Source organism: Salvelinus alpinus, chromosome 11, assembly GCF_045679555.1.
Source record: "Salvelinus alpinus chromosome 11, SLU_Salpinus.1, whole genome shotgun sequence".
NCBI lineage: Eukaryota > Metazoa > Chordata > Actinopteri > Salmoniformes > Salmonidae > Salvelinus > Salvelinus alpinus.
This window is the reverse complement of record NC_092096.1, coordinates 39,739,712-39,752,596: the sequence shown is the minus strand read 5'-3', so window position 1 is coordinate 39,752,596 and position 12,885 is coordinate 39,739,712. Positions and strand designations below refer to the sequence as shown.

At 48.2% G+C, this 12,885-nt stretch overlaps 1 protein-coding gene across 1 annotated transcript in view; it reads left to right on the top strand.

Moving 5' to 3' along the window:
• The first annotated feature begins 7,144 nt into the window (after positions 1-7,144).
• The window catches only part of LOC139534120 (proton myo-inositol cotransporter-like), a 66,982-nt gene continuing 61,241 nt past the window's right edge, over positions 7,145-12,885 (top strand). The window contains exon 1 of the mRNA XM_071332900.1: positions 7,145-7,984. Coding sequence (XP_071189001.1) covers positions 7,426-7,984 — 559 coding nt within the window. The 5' untranslated portion in view covers positions 7,145-7,425. The remainder of the gene's footprint in view (positions 7,985-12,885) is intronic.

The following is a 12,885-nucleotide window of genomic DNA, read 5'->3' as shown; positions in this document are numbered from 1 at the left end:
TCTACGTTCTCGAAGCCGCCCATCGATCCGGATGGTCAAGGCTATGAGGGAGTCATGGTCCATGAGCAGCTCCCGAGCTGCGAGCTCATCTTTGATCACCTCCGATAATCCGTGAAGGAACATGTCGAACAATGCATCCGGGTTCCAGGCACTCTCAGTCGCCAATGTGCAAAAATCCACAGCATAGTCTGCCACACTATGGGAGTCTTTACGTAGCTGGTGCAGCTAACGAGCAGCCTCTCTCCCGGACAACGGAGAATCAAACACCTTCCGAACTTCCTCCACACTGTCCTCCAGACTGAGGCAGACGGTGGACTGTTGCTCCCACACCGACGCTATCCTCGAGCGGTCCGAGGGGAAAGAAGAAGGCTGCAGCTCGAAAATGAGGGTGCACTGGGAGGGAATAGCCCGGCAGGTTCCGGAATCTCCAGCGTAGCACTCCAGAGGTGTTAGGCGGGGTTCTCGGACACTGGTGTAGGCTGGGACATTATGGGTGTGACCTTAATTGCACCTCTGTCACTCGGTCACGTCATGTCATTGTTATGAACGTTCTCAAGTCACCCTCTGTTGGCGACATAGTGTTACCCTAAAGGGCTACTGAGTGGCGCAGCAGTCACTGCATCTCAGTGCAAGAGGTGTCACTACAGTCCCTGGTTCAAATCCAGGCTGTATCACATCTGGCCATGATTGGGAGTCCCATTGAGTGGTGCACAATTGGCTCAGCGTCGTCCGGGTTTGGCCAGGGTAGGCCCTCATTGTAAATAAGATTTTGTTCTTAACTGACTTGCCTAGTAAAATAAAGGTTAAATAAAAAATACAAATAAAAAGTGGTAAACTTAGGGGCCTCCCGGGTGGCGCAGTGGTCTAGGGCACTGCATCGCAGTGCTAGCTGCGCCACCAGAGTCTCTGGGTTCGCGCCCAAGCTCTGTCGCAGCCGGCCGCGACCGGGAGGTCCGTGGGGCGACGCACAATTGGCATAGCGTCGTCCGGGTTAGGGAGGGTTTGGCCGGTAGGGATATCCTTGTCTCATCGCGCTCCAGCGACTCCCGTGGCGGGCCGGGCGCAGTGTGCGCTAACCAAGGGGGCCAGGTACGCGGTGTTTCCTCCGACACATTGGTGCGGCTGGCTTCCGGGTTGGAGGCGCGCTGTGTTAAGAAGCAGTGCGGCTTGGTTGGGTTGTGCTTCGGAGGACGCATGGCTTTCGATCTTCGTCTCTCCCGAGCCCGTACGGGAGTTGTAGCAAGGCTATGAGGGAGTCAAGGTCCATGAGCAGCTCCCGAGCTGCGAGCTCATCTTTGACCACCTCCGATAATCCGTGAAGGAACATGTCGAACAATGCTTCCGGGTTCCAGGCACTCTCAGTCGCCAATGTGCGAAAATCCACCGCATAGTCTGCCACACTACGGGAGTCTTTACGTAGCTGGTGCAGCTAACGAGCAGCCTCTCTCCCGGACAACGGAGAATCAAACACCTTCCGAACTTCCTCCACACTGTCCTCCAGACTGAGGCAGACGGTGGACTGTTGCTCCCACACCGACGCTATCCTCGAGCGGTTCGAGGGGAAAGAAGAAGGCTGCAGCTCGAAAATGAGGGTGCACTGGGAGGGAATAGCCCGGCAGGTTCCGGAATCTCCAGCGTATCACTCCAGAGGTGTTAGGCGGGGTTCTCGGACACTGGTGTAGGCTTGGACATTATGGGTGTGACCTTAATTGCACCTCTGTCACTCGGTCGCGTCATGTCATTGTTATGAATGTTCTCAAGTCACCCTCTGTCGGCGACATAGTGTTACCCTAAAGGGCTACTGAGTGGCGCAGCAGTCACTGCATCTCAGTGCAAGAGGTGTCACTACAGTCCCTGGTTCAAAACCAGGCTGTATCACATCTGGCCATGATTGGGAGTCCCATTGAGTGGTGCACAATTGGCTCAGCGTCGTCCGGGTTTGGCCAGGGTAGGCCCTCATTGTAAATAAGATTTTGTTCTTAACTGACTTGCCTAGTAAAATAAAGGTTAAATAAAAAATACAAATAAAAAGTGGTAAACTTAGGGGCCTCCCGGGTGGCGCAGTGGTCTAGGGCACTGCATCGCAGTGCTAGCTGCGCCACCAGAGTCTCTGGGTTCGCGCCCAAGCTCTGTCGCAGCCGGCCGCGACCGGGAGGTCCGTGGGGCGACGCACAATTGGCATAGCGTCGTCCGGGTTAGGGAGGGTTTGGCCGGTAGGGATATCCTTGTCTCATCGCGCTCCAGCGACTCCCGTGGCGGGCCGGGCGCAGTGTGCGCTAACCAAGGGGGCCAGGTACGCGGTGTTTCCTCCGACACATTGGTGCGGCTGGCTTCCGGGTTGGAGGCGCGCTGTGTTAAGAAGCAGTGCGGCTTGGTTGGGTTGTGCTTCGGAGGACGCATGGCTTTCGATCTTCGTCTCTCCCGAGCCCGTACGGGAGTTGTAGCAAGGCTATGAGGGAGTCAAGGTCCATGAGCAGCTCCCGAGCTGCGAGCTCATCTTTGATCACCTCCGATAATCCGTGAAGGAACATGTCGAACAATGCTTCCGGGTTCCAGGCACTCTCAGTCGCCAATGTGCGAAAATCCACTGCATAGTCTGCCACACTACGATCTTCGTCTTTACTTAGCTGGTGCAGCTAACGAGCAGCCTCTCTCCCGGACAACGGAGAATCAAACACCTTCCGAACTTCCTCCACACTGTCCTCCAGACTGAGGCAGACGGTGGACTGTTGCTCCCACACCGACGCTATCCTCGAGCGGTCCGAGGGGAAAGAAGAAGGCTGCAGCTCGAAAATGAGGGTGCACTGGGAGGGAAAAGCCCGGCAGGTTCCGGAATCTCCAGCGTAGCACTCCAGAGGTGTTAGGCGGGGTTCTCGGACACTGGTGTAGGCTGGGACATTATGGGTGTGACCTTAATTGCACCTCTGTCACTCGGTCGCGTCATGCCATTGTTATGAACGTTCTCAAGTCACCCTCTGTCGGCGACATAGTGTTACCCTAAAGGGCTACTGAGTGGCGCAGCAGTCACTGCATCTCAGTGCAAGAGGTGTCACTACAGTCCCTGGTTCAAATCCAGGCTGTATCACATCTGGCCATGATTGGGAGTCCCATTGGGTGGTGCACAATTGGCCCAGCGTCGTCCGGGTTTGGCCAGGGTAGGCCCTCATTGTAAATAAGATTTTGTTCTTAACTGACTTGCCTAGTAAAATAAAGGTTAAATAAAAAATACAAATAAAAAGTGGTAAACTTAGGGGCCTCCCGGGTGGCGCAGTGGTCTAGGGCACTGCATCGCAGTGCTAGCTGCGCCACCAGAGTCTCTGGGTTTGCGCCCAGGCTCTGTCGCAGCCGGCCGCGACCGGGAGGTCCGTGGGGCGACGCACAATTGGCATAGCGTCATCCGGGTTAGGGAGGGTTTGGCCGGTAGGGATATCCTTGTCTCATCGCGCTCCAGCGACTCCCGTGGCGGACCGGGCGCAGTGTGCGCTAACCAAGGGGGCCAGGTACACAGTGTTTCCTCCGACACATTGGTGCGGCTGGCTTCCGGGTTGGAGGCGAGCTGTGTTAAGAAGCAGTGCGGCTTGGTTGGGTTGTGCTTCGGAGGACGCATGGCTTTCGACCTTCGTCTCTCCCGAGCCCGTACGGGAGTTGTAGCAAGGCTATGAGGGAGTCAAGGTCCATGAGCAGCTCCCGAGCTGCGAGCTCATCTTTGACCACCTCCGATAATCCGTGAAGGAACATGTCGAACAATGCTTCCGGGTTCCAGGCACTCTCAGTCGCCAATGTGCGAAAATCCACCGCATAGTCTGCCACACTACGGGAGTCTTTACGTAGCTGGTGCAGCTAACGAGCAGCCTCTCTCCCGGACAACGGAGAATCAAACACCTTCCGAACTTCCTCCACACTGTCCTCCAGACTGAGGCAGACGGTGGACTGTTGCTCCCACACCGACGCTATCCTCGAGCGGTTCGAGGGGAAAGAAGAAGGCTGCAGCTCGAAAATGAGGGTGCACTGGGAGGGAATAGCCCGGCAGGTTCCGGAATCTCCAGCGTATCACTCCAGAGGTGTTAGGCGGGGTTCTCGGACACTGGTGTAGGCTTGGACATTATGGGTGTGACCTTAATTGCACCTCTGTCACTCGGTCGCGTCATGTCATTGTTATGAATGTTCTCAAGTCACCCTCTGTCGGCGACATAGTGTTACCCTAAAGGGCTACTGAGTGGCGCAGCAGTCACTGCATCTCAGTGCAAGAGGTGTCACTACAGTCCCTGGTTCAAAACCAGGCTGTATCACATCTGGCCATGATTGGGAGTCCCATTGAGTGGTGCACAATTGGCTCAGCGTCGTCCGGGTTTGGCCAGGGTAGGCCCTCATTGTAAATAAGATTTTGTTCTTAACTGACTTGCCTAGTAAAATAAAGGTTAAATAAAAAATACAAATAAAAAGTGGTAAACTTAGGGGCCTCCCGGGTGGCGCAGTGGTCTAGGGCACTGCATCGCAGTGCTAGCTGCGCCACCAGAGTCTCTGGGTTCGCGCCCAAGCTCTGTCGCAGCCGGCCGCGACCGGGAGGTCCGTGGGGCGACGCACAATTGGCATAGCGTCGTCCGGGTTAGGGAGGGTTTGGCCGGTAGGGATATCCTTGTCTCATCGCGCTCCAGCGACTCCCGTGGCGGGCCGGGCGCAGTGTGCGCTAACCAAGGGGGCCAGGTACGCGGTGTTTCCTCCGACACATTGGTGCGGCTGGCTTCCGGGTTGGAGGCGCGCTGTGTTAAGAAGCAGTGCGGCTTGGTTGGGTTGTGCTTCGGAGGACGCATGGCTTTCGATCTTCGTCTCTCCCGAGCCCGTACGGGAGTTGTAGCAAGGCTATGAGGGAGTCAAGGTCCATGAGCAGCTCCCGAGCTGCGAGCTCATCTTTGATCACCTCCGATAATCCGTGAAGGAACATGTCGAACAATGCTTCCGGGTTCCAGGCACTCTCAGTCGCCAATGTGCGAAAATCCACTGCATAGTCTGCCACACTACGATCTTCGTCTTTACTTAGCTGGTGCAGCTAACGAGCAGCCTCTCTCCCGGACAACGGAGAATCAAACACCTTCCGAACTTCCTCCACACTGTCCTCCAGACTGAGGCAGACGGTGGACTGTTGCTCCCACACCGACGCTATCCTCGAGCGGTCCGAGGGGAAAGAAGAAGGCTGCAGCTCGAAAATGAGGGTGCACTGGGAGGGAAAAGCCCGGCAGGTTCCGGAATCTCCAGCGTAGCACTCCAGAGGTGTTAGGCGGGGTTCTCGGACACTGGTGTAGGCTGGGACATTATGGGTGTGACCTTAATTGCACCTCTGTCACTCGGTCGCGTCATGCCATTGTTATGAACGTTCTCAAGTCACCCTCTGTCGGCGACATAGTGTTACCCTAAAGGGCTACTGAGTGGCGCAGCAGTCACTGCATCTCAGTGCAAGAGGTGTCACTACAGTCCCTGGTTCAAATCCAGGCTGTATCACATCTGGCCATGATTGGGAGTCCCATTGGGTGGTGCACAATTGGCCCAGCGTCGTCCGGGTTTGGCCAGGGTAGGCCCTCATTGTAAATAAGATTTTGTTCTTAACTGACTTGCCTAGTAAAATAAAGGTTAAATAAAAAATACAAATAAAAAGTGGTAAACTTAGGGGCCTCCCGGGTGGCGCAGTGGTCTAGGGCACTGCATCGCAGTGCTAGCTGCGCCACCAGAGTCTCTGGGTTTGCGCCCAGGCTCTGTCGCAGCCGGCCGCGACCGGGAGGTCCGTGGGGCGACGCACAATTGGCATAGCGTCATCCGGGTTAGGGAGGGTTTGGCCGGTAGGGATATCCTTGTCTCATCGCGCTCCAGCGACTCCCGTGGCGGACCGGGCGCAGTGTGCGCTAACCAAGGGGGCCAGGTACACAGTGTTTCCTCCGACACATTGGTGCGGCTGGCTTCCGGGTTGGAGGCGAGCTGTGTTAAGAAGCAGTGCGGCTTGGTTGGGTTGTGCTTCGGAGGACGCATGGCTTTCGACCTTCGTCTCTCCCGAGCCCGTACGGGAGTTGTAGCGATGAGACAAGATAGTAATTACTAGCGATTGGATACCACGAAAAAATTGGGGAGAAAATGGGATGAAATTAAAATTAAAATAAAAAAAAGTGGTAAACTTAGTCATTCTGGATGGAGGCTAACTACTATTGACTAAATTACACTATAGTGCCTGGAAATACAATGACATTGCTAAAGTAGTCAAATATTTAGTAGGAAACAACTTTTCCAGCATTATCATGTCGTCAAATTTACTTCAGACATATGGCAATGTTGTCATTAGTTAGCAAAGTTAGTCAAAAATAGCTAGCAATGCTAACGTTAGCTAGCTAAAATCTGGTGACCTAACCCACAATTTGAACTAGCTAACGTTATACTGCATCTAAAGTCAATCTGGAGACATCAAAATGATGACAATTATTTGCCTCTTTTGAATATCATAGTATTTCCCCGCCCCTGTAATGCACTTTTTATGAAATCTTCATATGTGCTCATTGACGATGCATTGAGTAGAACCAGTGGAGGCTGCTGAGGGATAATAATGTCTGGAATGGAGTGAATGGAATTGTATCAAACCCATGGAAACTTGTGTTTGTTTGACATATTTGATACCATTCTACTTATTCTGCTCAAGCCATTACCACGAGCCCGTCACCCCCAATTAAGGTGCCACCAACTTCCTGTGAGTAGAACGCTCAGTCGGGCATCAGTTCAAAACAATATTGTGACGAAACATGCAAAGCATTTTGAGGATAAAAAAAGAAATGCAAACGCAAATAAAGCACTTTCCTTAAAATTCAATGTTGCTAAAAGTAGTTTGCATAGAAGTGGAGAGCACTCAACCAACGTGAATCCATGTGCAACCCAAAAATGTGATCATCATAGAAAACGAAAAGGCACAATGCTTGCTCACCATTATGTTTTATTTAAAAGATTCTTCAAAGTAATAAGTCATTTTGAAAGAATGCTTTGAATTCGTTTCCCTCAGTCATTAGGTGCGTTTTTTGTAACACTCCCTTCTAACAAGTCCTTGTGATGCAAGGTGATTGGTAAATCAGTCAGTAGGCAGTCACCTGCAGTTATTTTGATTCTCTGGAACACGGCCAGTGCCTATATCGCAGCTTGCAGGAAAGCAATACCTTCTACGTCAGAGCGAGAGAGCGAGAGAGAGAGAGAATGAAAGAGTAACCCTCATCATTACCACTGCGATGACACTTCTGTAGTCTGTGACCACGGATGCAAACCAACTTCTGTCAACTCGAATTATTAATAATTAACGGTTTTTGGACCAGTTGCTCGACTGTGAGGACAACAAACATCTCTTAACAATTAACCAACCAATTACAGTCCTGTGAACATTTCGTGGGTGCGTTTGTTTCCCTTATGTCCCGAAAATCGAGCGACAATGACTATAATCTTCGTAGTATGAGCAACCTGATGGGTGAGAGGAGGAAGAAAGTGAACGATGACGGAGAGCGGAGCCTCATCAAAGCTTCGTCCAACGCGAGCATCAACAGCCAGGCTGCGGATGTCCCTGCCAATGCCAATGCCACTGCCGCCACCTCCACCCGGGACCTGGAGAGAGAGGCGCGTAAACAGTTCCAGCAAGATGTCACACCTGCGTTTGTTTATGTTCTAGCTGCGTTCTCCGCGCTGGGTGGCTTTCTGTTCGGCTATGACACCGGGGTGATCTCGGGAGCGATGCTCCTGCTCAAGAGGGAGATGAATCTCAGCGCCTTATGGCAGGAGGTTCTGATCTCTAGTACTGTGGCTACTGCCGCGCTGTCCGCGTTGGCTGGTGGGTTGTTGAACGGAGTTTTCGGGCGCAGGGTCTGCATCCTCCTGGCTAGTTTTATTTTCACAGCTGGGGGAATAGTGCTTAGCGCAGCTCCTGATAAGGAGGTTCTACTGGTCGGACGTCTCATTGTCGGGCTTGGACTTGGTAAGGTTTCTGCAACTTTTCACTTGTTTACTTATCTCATTCACAAGACACCATGCGCAATTAGCCTGGGACGAGATTACCTGTTTACAGGGAAGGTACATTTAAAAACAAAATTGCTCACACAAAAAAGCTAACTTTGGTAAGAATTAGATATATGGACACAGAAAATAAGTGGACACAGTTGACAACTTTTTAGTTATTAAAATAAAAATGATAGAAAAGTGGTGTCCTGCCCAACTATTGGGGCAAGAGGTCCGCTGAAAATTTGTGATAAAACCCATTTTATCAGTTTCATTTAGTAATTTTTGAGTAATTGACTCTTGAAAGCTAATTATCATTTTTATTAGACCAATCAAATATAGAAACACGATGGCATTGCACATCTCACTATTAATAACCTATGCTTAGGTTTTTATGTAGACCTAACACATGCGTTTTTTTAACCTGCAAATTATCTTAATTCCCAGCAGATGCTAACTAGCTAGCTAACTCACGTTCCTAGTCAAAATCAACATTTCTAAAGATATTGTATGACTTATAACCTCCAGATTCACCTGAAATTGGCTTACATTAATACTAGAAACAAATGTCCAACCTAAAAGGGGTAATATGCCGCTGGGGTTTTCAGGGTTTTACATATAGAATATTAGAGGAGGTGTTTAGCTGTAGGGCCTAGGCTATGTGTATTAAAATGGCCACCTATTGGTCAGGTTTTTGCAACTGATTGCAACCAATCACATCATGTTTTGTGTCCGATTGTGATTGATCCACTAGCCTATAGGAGGCCATTTTGAAATATATAAAAGCATCTTCCTTTTTCATATACAACCAACACAGAAGGTCAGAACCGAAGATCTAGTCTGTCAACGAGAGATTAGTAAAACCTTGATGAAGGCCAACGACCAGAATGCGTGGGTTTTAATTTTAACAATAAAGAATCTCCTTCATCAACTTCCACTGTCCTCAGAGTTGCTGAATTTACTTTTCACTTCAGGCTAATCTTGTTCACCTAAACTAGGTTATCTGTGTACCGGTAGGCCATTACAGCACATTTTCACCTTTATTTAACCAGGTAGGCTAGTTGAGAACAAATTCTCATTTACAACTGCGACCTAGCCAAGATAAAGCAAAGCAGTTCGACACATACAACAACACAAAGTTACACATGGAATAAACAAACATACAGTCATAATACAGTAGAAAAAGTTTATATACAGTGTGTGCAAATGAGGTAGGATAAGGGGGGTAAGGCAATAAATAGGTGGTGAAGTAATTACAATATAGCAATTAAACACTGGAATGGTAGATGTGCAGAAGATGAATGTGCAAGTATAGATACTGGGGTGCAAAGGAGCAAGATAAATAAATACAGTATGGGGATGAGGGAGTTGGATGGGCTATTTACAGATGGGCTATGTGCAGTGATCTGTGAGCTGCTCTGACAGCTGGTGCTTAAAGCTAGTGAGGGAGATATGAGTCTTCAGCTTCAGTGATTTTTGCAGTTCATTCCAGTCATTGGCAGCAGAGAACTGGAAGGAAAGGCGGCCAAAGGAAGAATTGGCTTTAGGGGTGACCAGTGAAATATACCTGCTGGAGCGTGTGCTACGGGTGGGTGCTGCTATGGTGACCAGTGAGCTGAGTTAAGGCGGGGCTTTACCTAGCAGATATTTGTAGATGACGTGGAGCCAGTGGGTTTGGCGACGAGTATGAAGTGAGGGCCAGCCAACGAGAGCGTACAGGTCGCAGTGGTGGGTAGTATATGAGGCTTTGGTGACAAAACGGATGGCACTGTGATAGACTGCATCCAATTTGTTGAGTAGAGTGTTGGAGGCTATTTTGTAAATGACACGAAATCGAGGATCGGTAGGATGGTCAGTTTTACGAGGGTATGATTGGCAGCATGAGTGAAGGATGCTTTGTTGCGAAATAGGAAGGTGATTCTAGATTTAATTTTGGATTGAAGATGCTTAATGTGAGTCTGGAAGGAGAGTTTACAGTCTAACCAGACACCTAGGTATTTGTAGTGTTCCACATATTCTAAGTCAGAACCGTGCAGAGTAGTGATGCTGGACGGGCGGGCAGGTGCGGGCAGCGATCGGTTGAAGAGCATGCATTTAGTTTTACTTGCATTTGCCTTGTAGGCTGTAGTATTTTGATTGGCAAAACTGAAAAAGTTTACTTCTTAGGCTATCGAGTCATCTAAAATGAAATATAAGTGAGACGTGTGTCAATAGTATCCTCGTGGGCAGGCCTAACTAGTTGTGAATGTGATGGGTTATATTGCCCAAAATCTATGTTGGTTAAATTTAAAGGATAGTCAATACTTTATTTAGCCATATACCAAAACAATAATCAAACCAGAAGTTGCTAACTTCATCACATTACTTTGAGAGTGCTTGTTTCCAGGGTTACTGATATTTGACTTCAGTGCCTAGGCCTATGGTATTTTTGGAGGTAGGAGGCTTTTACAAGATTTCACGCTGTTTAACATTCAATGAGAATTTGACGTACCAAAGGAATTTGTAGCAACTTCCGGGTGAATCATAGTCTTGACGTTGTCTTTGATTGGGAATGAAGATTGACGTGTCATGCTTAGTAGATTAATGTTCATAATCTGGAGTTACTTTGGGTAGGAAAATCGTGTAGTGGTAAAGTAGTGTGCCATGCTTGGAAGTCATCACTGTTAAGCCTTGTCTTAATTCTTGCTTTCATTGAGCACAATAAGTGGAGGAATGGATGAAGCGTGCTATGCTTTGTGTTTTTGCTGTTTGAATGTACTAGTCATAGTGATTTAGCTAATCTTTTGTTTTTGTTTTGTACACCACTAGACCCAGTGAGCAAGCCTGTGAGAATATGAATCAGCCTTTTATCTTTCAAGTTCAAAAACACTCACTCTCTCTCACTCTCTCACTCTCTCACTCTCTCACTCTCTTACACTCACAGTGAACTCTCTTCTCTCTCAATATTACCCCACCGACACATCAATCTTTCAAAACATTGAATTGTTGCTATTTTCCCAAGATTGAAAGAGGCAGTTTGTCGGGCCATCGAAATAGTTAATTGATCAGGTCACACGGGTTTACAATGATATCATTTGCCTCTCCATCTCTAGGCATGGGGTTTATTTCTGCTCACGCGTTACTCAATTTGATGCCAAACCCACCACTGGTGTGTGTTTGGCTAAAGAGCTCTATTTTCATGTCATCCAACAAATGTAAATGTCTGGAGTTGGCTAAACAGCGTTGTCACTCGGATTGGAACCGGTACTTTGGTCAGATGACATGAAAATAGAGCTCTTTGGCCACACACACCAGTGGTGGGTTTGGCATTGAAATGAGAATGCATGAGCATAAGGCTGCATACCTATTGTAAAAAAAATAGTGGTGGACCTTTGATGTTATGGAGCTGTTTTGCTCCCATATGGATAGCAAGGATCTGGAAGGATTCTGTATGGCGAAATGGTCTAAGATCCCTCCCATTTTAGAAAAAAGCCTTAATGCCATTATCCTTGCATGGTAAGGTATTGAAACAGGGGTATGAGAAAAACAATTATTACTCGTTAAACAAAATCTTTGAGCAATTGTATTAGTATAACAGAATATAATTTCCCTTTTTTAGTATACAATATACCTCATTATTTTATAGAGTCATTTTTGCTCATCTTTATCAAGTGTGTCAATAATTTCGGACCCCACTGTATTCCGAACCTACCCTGTTACACATCCAATCACATTTACATGATGGGAGGCCGGGCTCTTCATAAATTTAATTGCTTAGCATTTCTGAGGGAAAGCGGGAAGGTCATTCGTGCCGTTTGTCAGGAGGAGGCAGAAATTAATACATTTGACTGGTCTTTAACACAAGCCTGGTGTTTGGTCCATCTCACCATCTTGGGCAAATTATTGGTGAGCTGACCTTTAGGTGAGCACATGGGAGAGCTAGGGGTGAACTGTGCGTAGTCCCAAATGGCACCCTATTCCCTTCATAGTGCACTACTGTTGACCAGGGCCTATATGGCTCTGGTCAATAGTGAACTAAATAAGGAATAGGATGCCATTTGGGATGCATCCTTGTTCTGTGGTTTGTCTATAAGGTACAGAATGATTATGATCTGTTTCTAATGAATGATATTGTCAGTTTTATTATTAGTGATGCACCGATATTACATTTTTGGCCGATACCGATATCCGATATTTTCCTTGCCCCCAAAAAATGATACCGATAACTGATATATATTTTTGGGCCTTTTAAGCATTCTAGTACAGTTAAATAGTTAGCACACACACATGGACGCAGCGGTCTAAGGTACTGCATCTCAGTGCAAGAGGTGTCACTACAGTCCCTGGTTCGAATCCAGGCTGTATCACATCCGGCTGTGATTGGGAGTCCCATAGGGTGGTGCACAATTGGCCCAGCGTCGTCTGGGTTTGGCTGAGGGAGGCTGTCATTGTAAATAAAAATGTGTTCTTAACTGACTTGCCTAGTTAAATAAAGGACACACACACAGACCAACAAGTTATTTTGTTGGCATTTACGTATGTCTCCATTACCAGTATAAACATAATCAAAACCTATTTATTTCACTTACTTGCTGTGCTGTTTCGTTGTTCATTTGTTTAGTCGTTTCGTTCTCAACCAGGATTTCATCATACATGTCAAGCAGTGAAGTTTCAGCTCTGTCTGTCCGTGGCCTCTCTTCCTCGGTGCTCACTGTCACTGTGTCCGTTCCAATCTTGTCCAGCTGTGTATGTATTTCACGTAAACCCTGTTTCTTGTCTTCATCGAAGTAGCGATTCTTGTACATAGCATGGTGGCGACACAGTAAAGAGAGAATATCACCGAATCGCTTGTTCACAGCCTGTGTCAGCAGTTTTGTTGAACCATGACAGTCCTCAACTGGC